The 25,023-nt window shown below is 43.9% G+C and overlaps 1 protein-coding gene across 1 annotated transcript in view; it reads right to left on the reverse strand.

Annotated features, from left to right (window-relative positions):
• Nucleotides 1-466: 466 nt before the first annotated feature.
• SLC35G1 (solute carrier family 35 member G1) overlaps nt 467-25,023 on the reverse strand; it is an 84,006-nt gene continuing 59,449 nt past the window's right edge. The window contains exons 2-3 of the mRNA XM_073596018.1: nt 11,198-11,375; nt 467-1,753 (exon numbers count right to left, since the gene is read on the reverse strand). Of these exons, the coding sequence (XP_073452119.1) occupies nt 994-1,753; nt 11,198-11,375 (938 nt within the window). The 3' untranslated portion in view covers nt 467-993. The remainder of the gene's footprint in view (nt 1,754-11,197; nt 11,376-25,023) is intronic.

A 25,023-nucleotide genomic window follows, 5' to 3' on the forward strand; every position in this document is an offset into this window, starting at 1 on the left:
TTGGGATTGCCCGCAACTCTGGCAAATCATATCTACACTGCTTGTTTGCTGATAGATGACTTCTCTCTTGTAAGTGCAAACCTATCAGCAAACAAGCAGTGTAGATACGATTTGCCAGAGTTGCGGTACAACCATTAGTCTCACTCTACTTCCTATATCGCACACCCATCCACCGTCTCGGAAAGAACGAACGTGCTGATGTAACCGTCAAAGGCTCCACCCTGCGCGTTTCGTCAGCAAAAGGACTTGGGATTGCCCGCAACTCTGGCAAATCGTATCTACACTGCTTGTTTACTGATAGATGACTTCTCTCTTGTAAGTGCAAACCTATGTTTTATTACATTTCATTTATCAACGTACTACACCATGGAAGTCTATTTCATCTTAAGTTTTTGAGTACTTTTAGCAACAGCAGGAGTTCTGGATTTCCTATAAGGGTTGAGGGAGACCTTACTTCCCTAGGCTGGGTGAGACTGCTGCGGCGGTCATCGCTTTCTGGTAAGCAGGTTATTCACACACTTTGGGTGGTGATCTGGATGCACTTCGTTTGCTTTGAAGACTTTGTCACGATCCTTTTTCTGCATATTTATATTTGTTCATTTGGATGGACACTGTTATTTAGGAATTTATGGATTTTTTTCTTGATGGGACTTTGCTTTAGTTTTTCTTTTTTCACCTTGGTATTTACTCATTAATTTTTTTATGTATATTCATATTCATATATTTACGATTTTAATTAGCGCTGCATCTTTTTTTGGATATTGGTCTTTAATAATTAGCTGGTCTTGACTCACTGGACTATAATCATGAACAATAGGACGATCAAAGAAAAGCAGCAGCACCAGTGCCATTTTCCCCTTAATCCTCCACTTTTGTAAAGAATGCAGAGCTATTCATCGTGGTTTAGTGGATTCAACCTTCTGCATAATAATCAAGGCCTTATAACCTTTTAGACGGAAACATGGTCTAAATGGCATTTGTCCCATTTCCAGCCTATAACTCACTTTCTTTTGCCTTTTTTGAGCTTGTGTACCATTTGAGAACAGCAGCACCAGCTGTACTGGCCACAATGCACAGGGCCCCTCCAACTGTCCACCACGTTGGAGTGTGGTGGAGGAACAAGGCCTGGAAAATAAAAGCAAAGACCACATCCATTGTCCTCATGATGGCTACCAATCCAGCTTTCTCGATCTGTAAAGCTTTTACAAGAAACGCTTGGCCTCCCAAACCTAGAATTCCAATAAGTATCAGAAACCACCTGTCTATTCCACAATAAGGCAAACTCCATTCACCAAGAATTGACAGGGCAATGATGCACTCAATGAGACCGATCACAGCATAATACCAAATAGAAAGCAAGTAATGCACAGACTTGCCCATTTTTCTTAACACCACCAGGGTTAATGAGGCACAGATTGCGCTTGTTAATGCAGCAATAGTCCCTTTAATGTGCCCAGAGTAATCTTCCTCAAGGTCATTGTTGTATGACCCAAACAGAAATGGTGGACGAGCTATAAGGATGACGCCAGTTATAGTGAAGACTATAAAGACTATATCCCACAAAGTGCATTTCTCCTTCAGGCATATGCAGGCAAATATGCAGGTGAAGGCAGGACTGCTGAAAGTGATGACTGTGGCATCCGCCAATGGCATAGACTGGACAGCATAGTACAGGAGAATCATCGCACCAGAGCCAAGGAATCCGCGCAGGAAAAGATAAATCCTTTGATCCTTGGGACCTAGAAAACCAGTCCTATAAGAACAAGAAAATATAATTTTATAGGGGAATACAAAATGATCTTTTCAAACAGGATAAACGGTCACACTACTTATTTGTAATATATGTTGCTAGGTGAAAAAAACAGTTACTGAAAATCCTCCATGATCAAGCCCTCTGGGCAGGACGAAACACGTCGGGGTGTGGCCTGGATGGAGTCTGGGCTGAGGCTGCTCTTACCATCACTATCCATATGTTTTATTGGATATGCAGCCTCTGGAATGATTCTTTCCCTGTTTGCAGTTACTGAAAATGTTACTTGCACATAGTTTAACTAGTAAAAATGCAATGTTAAAGTGTATGTAAAGCCAAAACTTTTTCTTTCTTGTATATAGTAGGGAAGAGTTAAATTGACACTTCTATTGGTCTCAGCCTCCTCCAAACCTCCAAATTCCTATTTTTTTGCTTCTGTGATCTGACTTCCCGTTAGAGGGTGGCTACATTCATTTTCCATGGTCCCACTGTATGTAAGAAAGGAGCCACCCTTTCTTGTTCCCTACCAAGATGGAATATGGACTATGGGATTTGTAGTGGGTATAGACCAGTGCACATGGTCACAACTAACCAGTATTGCTTGTTCCCAACAAGGGCAAGTAATGGGGAAAAGGAGAGGTTCAGGAGCTGATGGAGGATGTTTCAAGGAGGCATTAGACATTATAAGAAATTCTTTCATGATGAAAAAATTACATGCCATTAACCACTCTCCGACTGCGCTATAGCCGAATGACAGCTACAGTCGGCCAGTTCTGGGAGGGCGTCATATGAGGGCGGCAAGTTCTGTGATCGCTGTGTCCTTCGGACACATCTGTTCACAGATTGGGGTAAAGGGCCAATCACAGTGGCCATTTACCACGTGATCAGCTGTGTCCAATCACAGCTGATCACGATGTAAACACAAGCTGTGTTCAGCATTTCTTTCCTCACGTTGACAGCATGAGAAGAGAGGAGAGCTGGTAACTGTCTTGTGTGAAAGGGACATCTACACTGATTATCAGTGTCCTCATTATCAATGCAGTCCCAACAGTGCCCATCAGTGCTGCCAATTACTGCCAACCAGTGCTGCCAATTAGTGCCCACCAGTGCTGCCAATCAGTGCCCATCAGTGCCTCCTCATCAGTGTCACCTATCAGTGCTGCCTATCAGTGCCCATCAGTGCTGCCTACCAGTGTCCATCTGTGCCAACTATCAGTGCCCATGAGTGCCGCCAATCAGTGCCCATCATTGCCACCTATCAGTGCAAACTCATCAGTGCCACCTCAGCAGTGCCCATCAATGCAGCCTATTAGTGCCCATCAGTGCCACCTCATCAGCACACATCAGTGAAGGAGAAAAATTACCTGTTTGCAAACTTGTATAACAAAATGAAAAACATTTTTCTTTCAACATTTTCTGCCTTTTTTTTCATTTATTTATCAAAAAAGAAAAAAAACCCACCGGTGATTAAGTACCACTAAAAGAAAGCTCTATTTGTGTGAAAGAATTATAACAATTTCATATGGGTGTGTTGCATGATCGCGCAATTGTCATTCAAAGTGCGACAGCGCTGAAAGCTTAAAACTGGCCTGGGCAGGAAGGGGGTAAAAGTGCCCAGTAGGGAAGTGGTTAAGTAGTATATGTGTATGGAATGCTTTTGTAGAATAAAGATATCTTACAGTCTCACTTTAATGGCTTTATAGTCCAAATGGGTTTATTATTTCCACATATGGTGAAGGAAAACAAAAAGACATACAATGCATTTCAGGCATTGGAAATTATCCATCAGGGCTACAAAACACGAACATTGACATTATAAATAAAAGAAACATGAATATTGATGTTTCTTTATTTATAATTGTAATGTTCATGTTTCCCCCAAAAAAGGGGAATTTCCTGACCCCCAAAACACATTAGCTGTCTTTAGTTTCCCTTTATTATATGCAGAGATAATAAAGAAATTAGGCCTCCCTGGACATTAGTTTCCACTTTTTCTGGTACAACTATTTGTGAACTTCTCAAATCAAGTGTCTCCTATCTTTGGGGACCCCTGTTTTTTAGTGGAGAGCTTACCGAACCCAAGCCATCTGACTCAAATAGAGATGTGTTCCATCAGACTAAAGGATCAGTGTCCAGCCCCTCGTCTCTACTTTTGTTTAAATGTACCTCGCATGTCACCTGATATATCATATTGATTTCACTTTTGTTTTAGGTTCTGTAAAGGACAGAATCCTGTTTCAAAATGTATTTAAATTTCAGAGATCCAGCCCCATTCTCACATCGTTTGGTTCCTATATCCCGAAAAAGCATGGAAAAAAGCTAGCAAGGAGCATGTTATAGGGAAAGAAGTTCCAACAGGAATGATGCTGCAGGAGGAAAAGTTGCAGCAGTTATGTCTTGTGATAGGTAGTTGAGGCAGCAAACTACAAAATAGTGTGACAATAACATAGAATACCAATTGTATCATGTAAAGCAGTGGTTCTCAACCTGGGGGTCGGGACCCCCTCGGGGGTCGAATGACAATTTGCCAGGGGTCACCAAATCCTGGGCTGTTCCTGAAGCCCACACAGCTCTCCCAGCCTTTTTGCGGAAGCCCAGCAGGGCTGTCCCTGGAGCCCGCGGCTGCCCACTCAGCCTCTTCGCAGCCGCCCATTCACTTCACGGCATGGCTGGGGGGCAGAGACTAGAGGTCAGCTGACTGGTGAAGAATGTTAAGTGGGCGGGGCTGGAGGAGACCCCATCTCCTGATTTTGGCATAGGTGTCACTGCTATGAGACACCACAAAGTCGGAGACACAGTGAATCCGGCGACACAGTGAGTAACACTACCTGTAATTATAGTTTCCGTTAAAAGTCCCTACTGCAGTTCTCAGATCAGCAGATGGCCTTGATCAAGAGCACCTAAGTTGGATTATCAGAACTCCCCAGTACTGCCACTCATCCCATTCCCCCCAGCAAGGAGTAAGAGAAGGAATAAAAATAGAGAATACATGGAAGAGAGAGGAAAAGGGGGGGGGGGGACAAAGAAAAAAGGAGAGGAAGAATAAGAGAAAAAACAACAAAAACAGCTAAAGGTATGGGGGAAAAAAAAATTAGGATAGAGAGAGATAAAAGGGAAAGAAAGAAGAACAAAAAAGAGTGGTACATCCTAAAATGTACCATAAGGGGTTTTAATATTGTACGAGTGGAAGGGACTCAGGGAGCGCTAAATGTCCATGGGTTAGGGGCGCAAATTACTTGTCTTGCCTTGGGTGCTGACAACCCACGCTACGAAAATAACTTGCCCACAACTTGGGAAATTTTATCAAGGGGTCACGGCACTATAAAGGTTGAGAACCACTGATGTAAAGGGATGCCAAAGCACAATCTTTCAACGAGACAGATGGAAGCAAGAGAATTCTCCACTATGTCTCTAAGGAACACCGCACAAACAGGGATGCTGTTAACACTTTTCTTTATTCAATAGCCAGCAGGAACACAGCAATGCATTTCACACTAAGGAGCAGCCTTCTCACAGTGTACCATAACTCACACCCATAAATACTTATATTAATTCATTAATCAAATTCACATGATTAATAACCCACTTAACACCATGTCACATAAAAGAGTGATTATGTTTAACAACTTGCCCGACCGGGCCATAGCCGAATGACAGCTACAGCATGGTCAGATAATCTCGGGAGGGTGTACCATGACGTCCTCCCAGATTCACGCTCCCGTGTGCCCCTGGGGAACGCACATGGGAGTGTCCATTCTTGCAGGGTTCTCGGGCGCGTCACGGATCGGGGTAAAGGGTCAATCCCAGCGGCCCTTTATTATGTGATTGCTCCATCCAATGATGGAGAGATCACCGTTAACAAACCGGCGTCATGTTCGGTTCTCTCCGCTTCTCACACCGATTGTGTGAGCAGAGGAGGGAGAAGCTGCAGCGTGAGGCTGCGTGAGGTTTTATTTTCCCTATTCCAAGTGCCCAGCAGTGCCCATCTGTGCCCCAGAAGTGCCACATCTGTGCCCCACAATGCCTCTTCAGTGCACATCTGTGCCCTATCAGTGCCACGTCAGTGCTCAGCAATGACCAATCAATGCACATCTGTGTACCAACAGTGCTCAGCAATGCCCCATCAGTGCCACATCTGTGCTTTACAGTGCCCTACAGTGCAACATCTGTGAAACATCATAGCCACATCTGTGCTCTACAGTGCCCCATCAGTGCCCATCAGTAAGTGCTCATCAGTGCCACCCTATCAGTCGATCCCCATCCGCGCCCGTCAGTGCCGTAAAAAATGCGTTTTAATTTTCTTTCCACATTCCCAAAAAACTTGTGGAAAAAAATGAACCCTTCAAAAGACTCATAATGCCTCATAGAATATATGTTGGGGTGTTTGCTTTCCAAAATGGGGTCATTTTGTGGGCGTTTCCATTGTCCTGGTGCTCCAGGGCCTTCAAAAGTGTAATAGATTGTCAGGAAACTTTATGTGTACTTTATGTCCCTAGAATGCCTGAAAGTGCTCCCTGCATGTTGGGCTTCTGTATGTGGCCAGGCTGTGAAAAAGTCTCACATATGTGGTATTGCCATACTCAGGAGGAGTAGAAACAAAAATCCAGGCGCACAGACCAGAGGCCAAGTAAAAAGTCAAAAAGAAAAATTGAATGTAGCTGTGGCCACTGCTGTTCAAAACTCATAGACAAATGAGGTGAAGAGGGATAAAAACTCTAGTGTTTCGGAGCGCTTACGAAGAGCTTTTCAGACATGGGGCAGGGGTGTTTTGGGAACGCTGTATGCAGCGCTTCCAACCTGCCGCAAAGATGCTGCTTGCAGGACTTTTGTGAACGTCCCACAAGCGCACCGCCTGGGTGTGAAAGTACCCATTGCAGAGAATGAGAGGCAGTTTTCAGTAGCTTTACAGGCACTATTTCATAATGCCGCGTACACACATGCGGACTTTTCGATGGACTAGGTCCGGTGGACTCTGACGGACTTTCGAATGAATGGACTTGCCTACACACGATCAACCAAAGTCCGACGGATTCGTACGTGATGACGTACAACCGGACTAAAATAAGGAAGTTCACAGTCAGTAGCCAATAGCTGCCCTACCATTGGTTTTTGTCCGTCGGACTAGCATACAGACGAGCGGACTTTTCAACCGGACTCAAGTCCGTCGGAAAGATTTGAAACGTGTTTTATTTCTAGGTCCGTCGAACTTTTGGGGAAAAAAAGTCAGCTGGAGCCTACACACCATCGAATTATCTGCCGGAGTCCGGTCCGCCGGACCAAGTCTGCCGTAAAGTCCGCTCGTGTGTAAGCGGCATAAGGGTCTCAGAGTTGGTGGAGATATTATATGATCACCACTAGATGGTGAGCTAGCCATCTTTAATGAGTCTATTTTAATGTTAGGTATCTTAAACTTCAGAAAATATTTTTCAGATACAATGGGGGAAATTTATCAATTTTTTCACAGTTACTGCATTCATAATTCAATCATGCTGTAGAAATTGGTTGAAATTCTTGTCCCATTCAAGAATCATTGCAAATACTGTAAAAGCGTTGCAGTCGTTATATGAATATGTGACTCCGCTTGCAACGATGCTATTCCTGTGCAGGTGAGCCAGCTCACCAGGAACTCCAGGTACAAGCCTAGCAAGGAGATAGTGTGGGCCAGCCAGGAGACAATTCAGGTGCCTGGTTAGGATACATATGTGGAGTCTGGCCAAGAGACAGTCCAGGAGCCCATCCAGCAGGCCTGCTAGGAGCTCACTCAGGATGCAGTGCAGCAGACAGTATAGGAGCCCATCCAGAAGCCCCCAACTGTACCCCCATCAGGAATTCCACAAGGAGTTCTACCAGTAGTCCACAGTATCTCTGACAGGAGCCTGAGCAGAAGGCACACTTTTACCCCCGCCCCCTAAAAAAAAAAAAAATATATATATATATATATATATATATATATATATATATATATATATATGTATGTATATGTATGTATGTATATATATATATATATATATATATATATATATATATATACACACAAACATATACATATAAATATATATACACACACACATACATACACACTACAGCTTACCAACGATCAGATGTGGTAGCTGCATTTGTTTTCTTTTTTTAGGCTTTTTTCCTGGTGATCTGGCCAATAACACACCTCCAGTGAGTGCCCCCACTCTGGATGGATGAGCACAGGGGCACATTTGGACAGCAGCATTGTCATTCGGGGGGGGGGGGGGGGGGGGGGGGGGTGTTAGCTGTACTAGCAGATTTACATACACTAACAAATTGTAGCCAAACTCTGGCCTCTGGCTCACACTTTATATCCAGTTACAGCAAACAGTTTTTTTTTCTTTTTGAGATGAAGATTTTTCATAAAGAAATAAAACTGATCATTGTAAGCACCTCTGCCAGCATGGCATAGTTTATCTCAACCCTGTAACTGATACATCTGCATGAGAGCTTGCTCTTTTGAAAAAAGCAAGATGTATTGGGCAGATCACCAGATGAAAATAGAAGAATGAAAGCTTGGAAAAGAAAACAAATGCAGCCATGACATCTAAGGCAGGCCATAGATGATGCCATTTTCTTTCCTGCCACTACGGGAAGGATTCCCCCATCAACACTGACTGGGTTGATGGGGGAATCCCTCCGTGGAACTATTGTGTTCTCCCAGCAGGGAATGGGGGGGGGGGGGGTGGCGCATGGGGAGCTGTCTCTGCCAAGGGAACATAGTAATTACTGGCAATATTTGCATGCTGAAAATCGGACATGCTGGTTGTACCCAAGTCAACTGATGGATAGACTTGGGTACAATCAGCCTGCCCATAGACGGTTTAAATCTCACCCGTCCCTGTTGAAGAATTGGTAATCTGTAATATAATACATGTTTGCTTTTGGGTTTAATACTTTATAATACAGTAGATGACCTAACCAGGGATCAAATTGACAAATACATCTTTAGTAGAGTTGTTTCTCGTAAATAGCCACTCGCGGAAGATTTACCCCCCTTCCTGACCAGGCCTTTTTTTGCGAAAAGGCACTGCGTTAATTTAACTGACAATTGCACGGTCATGCAACACTGTACCCAAATAAAATTGATGTCACTTTTTTCCCCACAAATAGAGCTTTCTTTTGGTGGTATTTGATCACCACTATTTTTTGTGCTATAAACATAAAAAGACTGGTACTTTTGAAAAAAAAAAAACATTTTTTTTTGCTTTCTGCTATAAAACATATCCAATAATTTTTTTTTTTTTAAATCGTATTTCTTCATAAAATTGGGCCAATATGTATTCTGCTACATATTTTTGGTAAAAGACATCCCAATAAGCATATATTTGCTTTGCGCAAAAGTTATTTTTATACTAATAATGATGGCAATCAGCAACTTTATTGAGGCAGACAATCGGACACTTTTGACACTTTGTGGGAACCAGTGACACTAGTATGGTGAAGCTAAAAATATGCACTGTGAGTGTACTAATGACACTGGCTGGGAAGGGATTAAACATCTAGGGCGATCAAAGTGTTAAATGTGTGCCTAGCCAGTGTTTTTGTGTACTTTGTGTGGTGCTTCTACTAAGAGATGGAGCTTTGCAGGGAAAAAAAATCCATCACTTCCCCTGTCAGGACAGAGCTCTGCCTTGTTTACATAGGCAGAGCTCCATTCAACCTCTCTTCCCGACAATAGGCGTGTGCGGCGGACATCCATTGGCCGGCACACTCTGATCAGCTTCTGCTGTGACTAATCACAGCAGAAGCGGCATGCCGGCGGCACTCGCGCCCCCTGTAGGCGGAAGTACAGAATAACACATATACAGGTGCATCTCACAAAATTAGAATATCATCAAAAAAGTTCATTTATTGCAGAAATTCAATTCAAAAAGTGAAACTCATATTATATAGATTCATTACACACAGAGTGATATAGTTTAAGCATTTCTTTATTTAAATTTTAATGAGCTAGTGAAAACCCAAAATTCAGTATCTCAGAAAATTTGAATATTACATAAGCCCAATAAAAAAAAAAGATTTTTAATACAGAAATGTTGGCTTACTGAAAAGGATGTCCATGTACAGTATAGTATGCACCCAATACTTGGTCGGGGCTCCTTTTGCATGAATTACTGCATCAATGCGGTGTGGCATGGAGAAGATCAGCCTGTGACACTGCTGAGGTGTTATGGAAGCTGAAGTTTCTTTCATAGCGGCCTTCAGCATGTCTGCATTGTCGGGTCTGGTGTCTCATCTTCGTCTTAACAATACCCCACCGATTCTCTATGGGGTTTAGGTCAGGCGAGGTTCTGGCCAATCAGGCACAGTGATTCCATGATCATTAAACCGGGTATTGGTACTTTTGGCAGTGTGGGCAGGTGCCACACCCTGCTGGAAAATGGAATCAGCATTTCCATAAAGCTGGTCAGCAGAGGGAAGCATGAAGTGTTCTAGAATTTCCTGGTAGAGGGCTGCGCTGACTGTGGACTTGATAAAACACAATCGACCAACACCAGCAGATGACATGGCTCCCCAAATCATCACTGACTGTGGAAACTTCACACTGGACCTCATGCAACTTGGATTCTGTGCCTCTCCACTCTTCCTCCAGACTCTGGGACCTTGATTTCCAAATAAAATGCAACATTTTCCACAGTCTGATGATTTAGGGAGCCATGTCATCTGCTGGTTTTGGCCCACTGTGTTTTATCAAGTCCAAAGTCAGCGCAGCCCTCTACCAGGAAATTGGTAGAGCACTTCATGCTTCCCTCTGCTGACCAGCTTTATGGAAATGCTGATTTCATTTTCCAGCAGGACTTGGCTCCTGCCCATGCGCCTGACCAAAAGCCCATAGAGAATCTGTGGGGTATTGTCAAGGGAAAGATGAGAGACACCAGACCCAACAATGCAGATGAGCTGAAAGCCACCATCAAAGTAACCTGGACTTCCATAACACCTCAGCAGTGTTGTAGGCTAATCGCCTCCATGCCACGTCGCATTGATGCAGTAATTCATGCAAAAGGAGCTCCGACCAAGTATTGAGTGCATACTATACTATACATGGACATACTTTATAATAAGCCAACATTTCCTGTATTAAAAATCATTTTCTTACTGGTCTTATGTAATATTCTCGTTTTCTGAGTTACTGAATTTTGGGTTTTCACTAGCTGTAAGCCATAATGATCAAAATTAAAAGAAAGAAATGCTTGAAATATATCACTCCGTGTTTAATGCATCTATATATAATATATGAGTTTCACTTTTTGAATTGAAATACTGAAAGAAATGAACTTTTTGATGATATGATAATTTTATGAGATGCACCTGTGTATGTGATTCTGCACAAAAAGGCCACGCTGTAGCAGTAAATCTACTATAGGGCTGTCGTTAAGTGGAAATCTACAGAATTTCTAGTGTTTTCTAGTGTTTAAAACGTACTTGTAATAAATGAGGCCAGGAAGCACAAATAACATCTGGAAAATACAGCGGAAAGCACTGATCTGCACAGAGTGCATGTCTTCAATCTTCTTCACCAGCAAAGCGCCTGAGGAGAAAAATAAGGTGGACAGGATGGTGTAGAAGATTCCAAGCCCAGGGCAAATGCATTTCTTCTTCCCTGTGATGGCAGAACAGAACATCAGCTTAGTTGGGCAGTAACACATTTGACAAATAAAGCATAAAAAAAAAAACAGTCCATAAAATATAAAATGCAATTTGGTAAACAGAATATGTATCTGTATTATATAGCTAATGTGTCATCTTATTAGGACTGAGCTCAATGCATATGTAAAATACTTTTCCTGAAATTGGGACAAGTTTTGTGTTATATCTGTGGACAAGATAAGTGTTACTTATCACCAGAGAAATAGCAGGTCTTCTGCCCTGCTAGATATTGGAAAGATATTGGCAATGAAACTGGAAGGTTGCCAGTCAATGAAGAGATGACATGGAACGTCTTAGACTTCATGTACACAGGACGTTTAAAAAACCTCTTCTGAACGCTGGAAACTTGACAGCTAGTAACGGACAGTTAAAAACGTTCGTTTTGCCGCTTTTACATACCGTGTTTATGCATGTTTGTCTCCGGTTATGAGTGCATGTGTTTAGAAGCGTTTTTTATAGATAACCTCAGGAGACCCTCCCAAATGCCCACAAAAACAATTATTAATATTAACTATTTCAGCCTCAGAAAACAGCAGCAGAGGGAGCAGCGTGCTTGTAGAAAGCTTTTTGTTTTTATTAATTCCTCCCCCTCTTTCCCACCCTCTCTCTCCCTCCCCCCTCTCCCTCCCTCCCCTTCTCCCTCTCTCTCCCTCCCTCTCGCCCCCCCCTTCTCTCTCTCTCCTTTCCCCCTCTCTCTCCTTCCCCCCCTCTCTCTCTCACTCTCCCTCCCTCTCGCCCCCCTCTCTCTCTCCCCCCTTTCCACCTCTCTCACACACTCTCTCTCTCCCTTCCTCTTATCCTCCCCCTCTACCTACCCCTACCTTCCCCCCCTTCTCTCTCACACCTTTCCCCCCCCTCTCCCTCTCTCACACTCCCTCTTGTCCTCCCCCTCTCCCCTTCCCCTCCTCTCTCTCACACACCTTCCCCCCTCCCACTCTCTCTCCCTCCCCCCTTCCTCTCTCCCCTCTCTCTCCTTCCCCCCCTCTCTCTCTCCCCCCTTTCCCCCTCTCTCACACTCTCTCCATTCCTCTTGTCCTCCCCCTCTCACCCCCTCTCTCACACCTTTCTCCCCTCTTTCTCCCCCTCCTCTCTCTCCCTCCTTTCCCCCCTCACACTCTCTCTCCCCCTTCCTCTTGTCCTCCCCCTCACCCTACCCCCTCTCTCCTTCCCCCCTCTCTCCCCTCTCTCTCTCTCCCTCCTCCTCTCTCTCTCCCCCTCTCTCTCTCCCTTACTCTTGTTCTCCCCCTCTCCCTACCCCCTCTCTCCTTCCCCCCCTCTCTCACACCTTTCTCCCCCCTCTCTCTCTCTCTCCCTCCCCCTTCTCTCTCTCCTCTCTCCCCCCTCTCTCTCACCTTTCTCCCCCCTCTCTCCCCCCTCTCTCTCTCCGCCCTCTCTCTCCCTCCCTCTCTCCTTCTCCCCCCCCCCTCTCTCTCTTCCTCCCTCCCCCCCTCTCTCTCTCTTCCCCCCTTTCCCCCTCTCTCACACTTTCTCTTCCTCTTGTCCTCCCCCTCTCCCCTTCCCCCCTCTCTCTCACACACACACCTTTCTCCCCCCATCTCTCTCCCCCCCTCTCCCTTGCCCTCCCCCCTCTCTCTCCCTCCTTTCCCCCCTCACACTCTCTCTCCCCCTTCCTCTTGTCCTCCCCCTCACCCTACCCCCTCTCTCCTTCCCCCCTCTCTCTCTCTCCCTCCTCCTCTCTCTCTCCCCCTCTCTCTCTCCCTTACTCTTGTTCTCCCCCTCTCCCTACCCCCTCTCTCCTTCCCCCCCTCTCTCACACCTTTCTCCCCCCTCTCTCTCTCCCTCCCCCTTCTCTCTCCCCCCTCTCTCACCTTTCTCCCCCCTCTCTCCCCCCTCTCTCTCTCCGCCCTCTCTCTCCCTCCCTCTCTCCCCCCCTCTCTCTCCCTCCCTCTCTCCTTCTTTCCCCCCCTCTCTCTCTTCCTCCCTCTCCCCCCCCTCTCTCTCTCTTCCCCCCTCTCTCACACTTTCTCTTCCTCTTGTCCTCCCCCTCTCCCCCTCCCCCCTCTCTCTCACACACACACACACCTTTCTCCCCCCTCTCTCTCCCTCCCCCTCTCTCTCTCCCCCTCTCCCTTGCCCTCCCCCCTCTCTCTCTCTCTTTCGCCCCCCCCCGTCTCTCTCTCTGTCTCCCTTCCCCACTCTCTCTCGCCCTCCCCCTTTCCCTCCCTCCTGCCCTCCCCCTCTCTGTCTCCCTTTCCCCCTTTCTCTCCCCCTCTCTCTCTCTCTCTCCCCCTCCCTCAACGATGGGCTAAGCTTGCAGGGAACAGCATGTTTTGAAAATTGCGTTTTTTTCCACATTTTACATGTTGCAAAATTATCAGAATTTTTTTCCTCTTTAAAAACACATATAAATGCGGGTTACCGCGTTTATGCATGGTTACAAGCATTTGGTGTTTGAAATACCAGTAAACTACAGTCCTGAATGTAATTGAGAGGCAGATGGAGTGTCCTGAAGAATGATTTTAGGGACTTGGGAGCTAAATTGAGGAAAAGGACCGCCAAGGTATTATTCTCAGTAATACTACCGGTACATCGAGCCACACCAAAAAGGCAGAGGGAGATTAGGGAAGTAAACAAGTGGCTGAGGAGCTGGTGTAGTAAGGAGGGGTTTGGGTTCCTGGAGGACTGGGCCGACTTCTCAGAGACCTGGATCAACAGCTCTCATTATTGGCTTGCAACCATTCAAGGGTATACCCTTTATCGCAGGGATAGAGAGGGTGGAAAAGGGGGAGGGGTATGCCTATATATCAAGAATAATGTACAAGTGAATGTGAGAGATGATATCACTAAGGGAGCTAGGGAGGAGGTGGAATCCTTATGGGTAGAGCTCCAAAGAGATGAAGCTAAGGGGAAAATATTACTGGGAGTATGCTATAGGCCCCCTAACCTGAGGGAGGAGGGGGAGACTGATCTCCTATCACAAATTGGATTAGCAGCAAGGATGGGAAGTGTTATCATAATGGGGGATTTTAAATATCCAGACATAGACTGGGCGGAGGGAACCACGCATTCGTCTAAGGCTCGCCAGTTCCTAAATGTCTTGCAGGACAATTTCATGGTTCAGATGGTAGACGCACCAACTAGAAATAAAGCGTAACTGGATCTTCTCATTACCAACAAAACAGACCTGATCAAGGATGTGGAAATACGGGGCAATTTAGGAAAAAGCGATCACAGGTCAATTGGCTTCAGTATAAATCACACAAATAGGAAACATAAGGGGAATACAAAGACACTGAATTTCAAAAGAGCCAACTTCACTAAACTATGAACCTTGTTAGAAGGCATGAATTGTGATAAAATCTTAGGAACAAAGAACATGGAGGAGAGATGGGTTTTCTTTAAGAGCATATTAAATAAGGGCATTAGCCAATGCATCCCATTGGGTAATACATTTAAAAGAGTGAACAAAAGTCCTGGATGGCTTAACTCCAATGTAAAAATGCATATAAAAGCAAAGGAGAAGGCCTTAAAAAAAATACAAGGTTGAAGGATCATCATCAGCATTCAGATTTTATAAAGAATGCAACAAGAAATGTAAGGGTGCAATTAGGGCGGCTAAGATAGAACACGAAAGACACATAGCGGAGGAGAGCAAAAAAAATCCCAAGTATGTAAACAGTAAAAAAGGGAGGACAGACCATATTGGCCCCATAAAGAATGAGGAAAGACATCTGGTTACAAAGGATGGGGAGATGGCGAAGGTATTGAATTTATTCTTCTCCTCAGTTTTCACGAGGGAATCGGGGGGCTTCAGTAACCAAGACTGCAGTGTTTATCCTTATGACACATCACAGGAAGCACCTCCATGGTTAACAGAGGACAGAAATAAAATTAGACTTGGGAAACTTAACATTAATAAATCACCGGGACCGGATGGCTTGCATCCGAGGGTACTTAGAGAACTCAGTCAAGTAATTCCCGGACCATTGTTCCTAATTTTTACTGACAGTCTACTGACTGGAATGATACCAGGTGATTGGAGAAAAGCCAATGTAGCACCAATATTTAAAAAGGGCCCAAAATACATCCCCGGAAATTACAGACCAGTTAGCCTAACATCAACAGTATGCAAGCTCTTGGAGGGGATGATAAGGGACTATATACAAGATTTTAGTAACAAGAACGGTATCATTAGCAGTAATCAGCATGGATTCATGAAGAATCGTTCTTACCAAACCAATCTATTAACTTTCTATTAGGAGGTGAGTTGCCATCTACATAAAGGAAGGCCCGTAGATGTGGTGTATCTGGATTTTGCAAAAGCATTTGACACAGTTCCCCACAAACGTTTACTGTACAAAATAAGGTCCATTGGCATGGACCATAGAGTGAGTACATGAATTGAAAACTGGCTACAAGGGCGAGTTCAGAGGGTGGTGATAAATGGGGAGTACTCGGAATGGTCAGGGGTGGGTAGTGGGGTCCCCCAGGGTTCTGTGCTGGGACCAATCCTATTTATTTTGTTCATAAACGACCTGGAGGATGGGGTAAACAGTTCAATCTCTGTATTTGCGGATGATACTAAGCTAAGCAGGGCAATAACTTCTCCGCAGGATGTGGAAACCTTGCAAAAAGATGAACAAATTAATGGGGTGGGCAACTACATGGCAAATAAGGTTTAATGTAGAAAAATGTAAAATAATGCATTTGGGTGGCAAAAATATGAATGCAATCTATACACTAGGGGGAGAACCTCTGGGGGAATCTAGGATGGAAAGGACCTGGGGGTCCTAGTAGATGATAAGCTCAGCAATGGCATCTAATGCCAAGCTGCTGCTAACAAAGCAAACAGAATATTGGCATGCATTAAAAAGGGGATCAACTCCAGAGATAAAACGATAATTCTCCCACTCTACAAGACTCTGGTCCGGCCGCACCTAGAGTATGCTGTCCAGTTCTGGGCACCAGTCCTCAGGAAGGATGTACTGGAAATGGAGAGAGTACAAAGAAGGGCAATTAAGTTAATAAAGGGTCTGGAGTATACAAGTTATGAGGAAAGGTTGCGAGCACTGAACGTATTCTCTGTGGAGAAGAGACGCTTGAGAGGGGATATGATTTCAAATTTATAAATACCATACTGGTGATCCCACAATAGAGATAAAACTTTTTAGCGGAAGGGAGTTTAACAAGACACGTGGCCACTCATTAAACTTAGAAGAAAAGAGGTTTAACCTTAAACTATGTAGAGGGTTCTTTACTGTAAGAATGGCAAGGATGTGGAATTCCCTTCCACAGGCGGTGGTCTCAGCAAGGAAGAATCGATAGTTTAAAAAACTATTAGATAAGCACCTTAACGACCGCAACATACAGGGATATACAATGTAATACTGACATATAATCACACACATGGGTTGGACTTGATAAACTTGCGTCTTTTCGGCCTCGCCTACTAATTTATCTGCAAGCTCTTGGAGGGGATGATAAGGGACTATATACAAGATTTTAGTAACAAGAACAGTATCATTAGCAGTAATCAGCATGGATTCATGAAGAATCGTTCTTACCAAACCAATCTATTAACTTTCTATTAGGAGGTGAGTTGCCATCTACATAAAGGATCCCACAATAGAGATAAAACTTTTTAGCGGAAGGGAGTTTAACAAGACACATGGCCACTCATTAAACTTAGAAGAAAAGAGGTTTAACCTTAAACTATGTAGAGGGTTCTTTACTGTAAGAATGGCAAGGATGTGGAATTCCCTTCCACAGGCGGTGGTCTCAGCAAGGAAGAATCGATAGTTTAAAAAACTATTAGATAAGCACCTTAACGACCGCAACATACAGGGATATACAATGTAATACTGACATATAATCACACACATGGGTTGGACTTGATAAACTTGCGTCTTTTCGGCCTCGCCTACTAATTTATCTGCTTTCAAAAAAATGCCAGTAGCTCGAACTGCCTCTAATCCACTATAAACATCTGAGTGTACATGTACAGATAAGATAACATAGAGGAGAGTTCAGGGCTGCTGGAAAAAATGCCCAACTGGTCCTAATAATCAGTTTAGCAGCCGCAGTGTACATGAGGCCTAATCTGTGTCTCAATGTCAAGGCCCTCAGGAAAGGATAACATACACAACTCAAGAAATAATAATACACAGAAACTGACTGTGCATCAAAGAAATTTTGCTGAGCATATTTCTGGATGTCACATATTATTCAGTCTGTAATCTACATTAGGCCTCATTCACATGAGCACTGAGGTCCATTAGTCTGTGAATGGACTGATACATTCGGGCAGCCTATATAGGCGTATGGAGTTGAGTGGTTGTGACAGCACAGCTGCTGCGAGACGTGCCCCGGACGCAGACAGTGCGTGTTCAGGGCCGCTTACCCACACTCACATGTCTGTCATACTGGGATGAGTGGCTGTATCTGTGCAGCTGCTGCGTCCCCATACACTGACACGGTCTGCCTGCACGCAGCACCTGTTGGCTCAAGTTGCATGAATACATGGCCCATTCATGGACATGGGCCTCAGCGCCTGTGTGAATGAAGCCCTATGTTGCAGTGAATTATGTTGGTGAAGTTATTATTTTGCATATACTGTATCTATTAAAGTGTTACTAAACCCAGTAATATGAAAATAGTTCACCCCCCCCAGCTTATAAATCTTCTTTTTACATTTAAATACTGCCACTATATACCTTTTTGGATGATCTGTATACCACGGTCACATGATAAACTGCACAGTTTCTCCAGTGCTGAGAGTTTAGGAAGGAGGAGATCTCCACTTCACCGTGTATACACGCCCACATGTGTGATGTCAATATCATGTGACCTGGCTAGCTCTGAGAACAAGAAACTGTTCTCTCCAGCAAAAAAGACACAACTGAGCATGTGCAGGTCGGCTACTCTGCCTGTGTTAGCTGGCCTTCCCCAGATAGACAGTACAGGAGGGGGAGGATCTATGCATACAGGATAAAACAGCTTTTTTACACAATGCAGAGGATAAACCCCTTAAGTTCCACAGTGAGTATAACAAGCATGCTATGCTGCATATATAGACTGATTTTACTGTTGTGGGTTTAGTAACACTTTAATATACTATAGATTTGTGCTAAACTATGCGTCCTCAGTGAGTTAGTGGGTAGTCTTGCTCTGTTTAGAGTTGTATGTTATAGTTAATACATGACATATCTTTTTATGATCTATACTTATTCTTTATTTTGTAAATGTAGAGGAAGCTACTCAGCTCCTGATTTCTAGCTGTACTGTATAAATGCCACCCTTGGGGAAACACTTTTCTTGGGCACACCTTGCTCATATTTGTTCAACAACAAACTGGGCAGAGTTGACTCAAAATAGTGTTTTCTGTAGAGGTCAGGAATTTTTGAAGGACAATTTTTTCTGCATGTTATCACTCTAATATTTGACTCACTATTGATTGTCATGAGTAAAGCTGGCCATACATTGCTCAAATTTTGATCAGTGAGTGGCTGTTCCCGCTTGGCAGAAGTCAGTTGTTTGATCGACTTCAGTGGAAGGGGCATGTACATGTACATTTTCCTTGATTGCCAGCTGTGGTCACTGATCAGTGTATTCTGACAGTGGAGGGTGCCACTATCAGAATGCAAGGTCCAGGTGGGGGGGGGGACTTTTGGTTATAATCACCAAAACAAAGAGTTCATTCCTATGAAAGGCATTCTATCCAACACCTTATTTCTATCACTTATCCAAAGATACATAAAAACTCACAACATCCCCCTGGTAGAGCTATTGTGGCATCCATGGACAGCGTCACCTCAGGTTTTAGCCTATATGTAGATCAATTTTTACAGCCCATAGTCCTCCAATTACAGTCCTACATTTGTGATGGAACACACCTACTGAAACTTCTGTCCCCCTACAAATGGGAACCAACATATGTTTGGCTGTCACTTGATGTCAGTTCTTTGTATACCTCCATCCCCCACAGCTTTGGCCTAATGGCCTTAGAACAATTTCTAGCCATGGATCCACTTATTAACCCTCACCAGGCAACCTTCATTGTGGAAGCCACTACATTTTGTCTGACGCATAACTACTTTACTTTTAATGGAGAGTATTACTTACAACAACAAGGCACCGCCATGGGAGCAAATTTTGCTCCCTCCTATGCTAATCTGGCTATGGGTTTTTGGGAAAAGCACCACATTCACAATAACAATCCTTTTTCAGCCAACATTGTTTTTTTCGGGAGGTACATAGATGACTTCATTATCATCTGGGATGGCATCCCCGATCTCATCACCTCATTTGTCCAATATTGCAATGACAACATATATGGGTTGTCATTTACATTTGTAAGCAACCCGACTTCATTAGCCTTTTTGGACCTAGAATTAGGACATGACAGTCAGACCGTCTATGCCAAGAATTACGTAAAACCTATCGCTGGCAATTCTTATCTACACATTAAGAGCTGCCACTATCCGAAATGGATCCAAAATATCCCAAAAGGCCAATTCTGTCGCCTCAGACAGAACTGTACCAGAGACACTGATTACGTCGAACTTAGTGCTAACCTGAAGAACAAATTTCTTGAGAAGCAGTATCCCGACAGCCTGGTGGAAGAAGCGTACAAACTGTACCTCCATGGAAAACCTCCAAAAACTAGTCAACCTCCAAAAAGGTGGTTCATAACCACTTTCCTTTCCAAACACAAGAAGATGGAAAAGATACTGTCCAATCGTTGGGCCATCTTACAGCAGGACCCACACCTAAAAACTATCCTTCCTCCTTGTCAGAGAGTCACATACTGCAGGGCCCCAAACCTGAAGAACAAAATCGCCTCAAGCAAACTCAAGCCAACTATAGCCTCATCATCAGTACCCATTTTGATAACTATAGTGGGTTTGTACCAATGCCGAAAAGCACTTTGCAAGACCTGCAAATTTGTACAGCTCGGCCAAAAACCATTCAGTACAAAATGTAAAACCTATCCACTAAAAGAGTTTTACAACTGTTCATCAGACAATTCAAGCCCTAAGACAAAGATTTGGTGAGCATAGAAGGTTTACTGAGGGCGGTACGGACTCACACAGTGTCCCCAGACACTTTGCAGAGGCCCACCATAAATCTACTGTGGGTCTAAAATAATGGGTTATCGAACAGATTCCTAGATCTCTCTTGACAACCGAACAATTCAAAAAGCTATGTGCGAGAGAGACCTACTGGATTTACAGGATGCCCTTTTACCAGGAGGTATCAATGAGTGTATAGAAATAGCTACCATTGTTTGATACTCTCACATTTTTTTGCCTATATCTGCTTATGTTCTCCTTGCATTTTAAGCTATTTATGCCACATACCATATCTAACCATATATCCATATATATATTTTTTAGGTTTGTCTTCCTATCTTCCTTTTTTTGGGGGTGGCGGGTACTCGTAAGTATGGTCACACTACCCATTCACATAAGAAAAGGGGTGTGTGTGTGTGTATATATATATATACACATACATAGACACATACACACACACACATATACATACACACACACACACACAATAAACCCCCCCCCTCCTTTTTTTGTTCTAACGGTACCCTCTGTGGATTTTATAATTACCTTATATGTTAGTTCCATACATACCATGGATAACTTGTACCCTGCACATGTCGCATTTACGTGCTGTATGCTGTACATGTGTGTTTTTTGCACATGTTGCATCGGCGTGTTGTATGATGAACATGTGCACTATGTTTATCCCCATTACTATTTCTCCATACATGTATAGCCATCCCATATCTCTCTCTCTCTTTTTTACCTCTTATCACCTAAATCATGATATTATATCTATTCTTTTGATCGAGTTCCATTATGTAAAATAATCAAAATATATTATAAAATATATTGTAAGCCTGTGAGTTCCATCAATCAGCTTGAAGAAGGAGCGAGGCTGCCATGTCACTTGCAGCCTGTACGCTCAGGAAACGCGTCGTTTTCCAGTGACGTCATCCCTCCTCGCCTGGAAACCATCTGCGCCTTAAGCCTCGTTCTGAGGAATCCTCCACTGCAGCCGGTCGATGACCATCCAGCGAGCAACAGAGCGTTAACACAGATCGACTACACTGATGACACCCCTATGTTGGGACTTATGCTTACTATGACTCCGCAAATGTGAGTTGCCTATGTACTTTTACTTCACATTAAAACTTGACCTATATCTGCACCCAGAGGCGCCTCTCCCCTGCTGGTGTCTTTTCAGTGTATTTGGAACATGGTTTCTGTTCCCCCGATGGCAGCCCTGAGCGTGGAAACCCCCCCCCCCTTCATTATCATCTCATATGGTCCGAGGACTTTTTTAAAACAACTATAAAACTGTGGACTTCTGTTGTAATAAAATTTTTACTGTGCATATAATATTATGCTTATACAGCACATCACTCAAATATTGTGGGATATTGACGGTTCTAGTTCTCTGCGCCTTCACTTGTATATATTGCCACATCTTACCACTGGGATTTTTGCCCATCCCTCCTTGCAAAACTGCTCCAGCTCCTTCAAGTTGGATGATTTGCACTTGTGAACAGCAATCTTTAAGTCTGACCACAGATTTTCTATTGGATTGAGGTCTGGGCTTTGACTAGGACATTCCAACACATTTACATGTTTCCCCTTAAATCACTCAAGTGTTGCTTTAGCAGTGTGTTTGGGGTAATTGTCCTGCTGGAAGGTAAACCTCCGTCCTAGCCTCAAATCACAGAGAGTGGTACAGGTTTTGCTCAAGAATATCCCTGTATTTAGCACCATCCATCTTTCCCTCAACTCTGACCAGTTTCCCAGTCCCGACTGCTGAAAAACATCCCCACAGCATGATGCTGCCACCACCATGTTTCACTGTGGGTGTTCTTTGGGTGATGTGTTGGGCTTGCACCAGAAATAGCATTTTCTTTGATGGCCAAAAAGTTCAAACTTAGTCTCATCAGACCAGAGCACCTTCCTCCATACATTTTGGGAGTCTCCCATGCCTTTTTGCAAACTCAAAACGTGCCATTTTGTTTTTTGCTGAAAGTAATGGCTTTCTTCTGGCTACTCTGCCATAAAGCCCAACTCTATGGAGCATTTGGCTTATTGTCGTCCTATGTACAGTGTAATAGTGAGAGTCCCTGTCTCTGGGAAAATGGGGTTAAAGTGGACACAGAGTCTGCATATCGGCGGACTGCAGAGCTACAGACCATAGATTTGAAACAGAGAAAACTGCTCTGGCAGCTTTCTCCGGATCTTGCTATTTCCGGATGGGGCTCTGTAGTTTGGAGATCCCTCAGAGTCTTGGGTGGGACAGGATCTCCAACCCTGTGTCCGGGTGTTGCGGACAGCCAGCAGGGTGTGTGCCCAGGTGCATATAACGAGGGACTGGTGAGAGCAGTAGGGGGAGGAAGGTGGAATGTGAGCAGCTTGTTACTGCTGGTGCTGCATGAAGACAGACCTATGTCTGGAAAGCTGTCTGCCCTGTGGGAGACTGCAGCATGTGTTAGGGGGACTCTCTGCCCAGGGACTGGGAAAGGCTGGCCAGTCTTGACAGTCACGAAGACTATGGAAGCCAGTGAGTCCAGGGGGCTGGAAAGAATCAGCTCTGTTGAGAGCAAGCAGATCAACTGCTTACAAGAGAGCCAGGTATGTTTTCCTTATTTTTGAGTACTAAATTAAGTTAAACCCCTGCGTGGGAATCCTGAATGAACCTTTTGCTTTTGTTTTGTTTTTCATTTAATAAACGTGGGCTCATTTATGTGGGCCAAACAAAGTTAACCATAACACCTGTTTGAAGTGGACTCACTGCACCAAAAGAGCATCTATCACTTGAGCTAAACACCCCAATAACACAACAGATACTCCAGTCTCTGCTGTGGAATTCTGCAGCTTCTCCCGGGTTACCTTAGGTCTCTGTGCTGCCTCTCTGATTAATGCCCTCCTTGCCCGGTCTGTGAGTTTTGGTGTGCGACCCTCTCTTGGCAGGTTTGCTGTTGTGTATGTTCTTTCCATTTGGTTATGATAGATTTGATGGTGCTCCTAGGGATCATCAAATATTTGGATATTTTTTTATAACCTAACCCTGACTTGTACTTTTCAACAACATTGTCCCTTACTTGTTTGGAGAGTTCCTTGGTCTTCATGGCAGTGTTTGGTTAGTGGTGCCTCTTGCTTAGGTGTTGCAGCCTCTGGAGCCTTTCAAAAAGGTGTGTATATGTAATGACAGATCATGTGACACTTGCACATAGGTGGACATCATTTCACTAATTATGTGACTTCTGAAGGTAATTGGTTGCACCAGAGGGGGTGAATACATACGCACATGCCAATTATCAGTTTTACATTTCTGAAAAATAGTTTTATGTATATATTTTTCTAATTTTACTTCACCAACTTAGACTATTGTGTTCTGATCCATCACATCCAGACTGTGCTCTGTCCTCAACCCCCTTCTGGGAACATAGGCCTTGTTCACACCTGTGTGTTTTAGTTGTGGTGCAAGAAAAAACTTCTGCTTGCTGCAACTTTGACTTCATGAAAATACATGCTATATAGGGTTCAATGGTAATATGCCTAAAACACAACACACCTATAATACACTGCACAGATGTGAACTGGCCCTAAGGGTCCAGGCTCAGGGCAGAAAGTAGTCCTAGTAGACAGAACCTCATCGGTGCCTTTCTAATATACTTTTATTTACAGGAAAGCAGACACGGACATGATGATCCTGACAAATTAACAGCCTGCCTCCGCCATGATTCACCTTCCCCAATGCTCAAGACCCCTCCCATGATGCAGTGCTTGGACATACATAGTCATGTGAGGAGGATGACAACACCAACCCCTTGTAAGCTCCAACATCATCCAACACAGAGCTTACACAGGGTTTGATTCCTAGAGAAATGGAACAGCAGGGGAGGGCAGTACTTTCATGACAGGTTCTATATATTCTGTGACTGAGCATTAAAGCTGAACTAATACTCCATACTCATCTCCTCTCTAGAAGGTGACGTCTGCAAGTTCCCTAACCTGTGCCAACATTCTCACCTGGTCTTTTTCCAGCACCTTCGGCCACATTGATTGGCTGGGGTAGGATAATGTAACTGCAACGTATGCACATGAGGGTTAATTCATCTGGACACCTTGTAGATGCTGGGATCGTACACTAAACTTCACTCAATATGCTTTGTTTAGAAGTTTCTTCAGAAACGTGCATGGCCACAAATACTCAAATACTTGTTTAATAACCAAAATTCTGACACCCTCTCAGCTGTAGTGCACCACACAATATATGTACTGTAAATTATTTCTGCAGTGTGCATCTCACCCCTCATCCCTCTCCAAATCAGACTAAGGGGATTTCATCCCATATATGTAGTCTATACCCAGGAATGTATAATGATGTAAAGACACATTGAATCATGTAATAAAGTGTAGCGCATATATTTTATATATATATATATATATATACAGTCAGGTCCATAAATATTGGGACATCAACACAATTCTAATCTTTTTGGCTTTATACACCACCACAATGGATTTGAAGTGAAACAAACAAGATATGCTTTAACTGCAGACTTTCAGCTTTAATTCGAGGGTATTTACATGCAAATCATG

This window comes from Aquarana catesbeiana, linkage group LG08 (genome assembly GCF_042186555.1).
Source record: "Aquarana catesbeiana isolate 2022-GZ linkage group LG08, ASM4218655v1, whole genome shotgun sequence".
Lineage (NCBI taxonomy): Eukaryota > Metazoa > Chordata > Amphibia > Anura > Ranidae > Aquarana > Aquarana catesbeiana.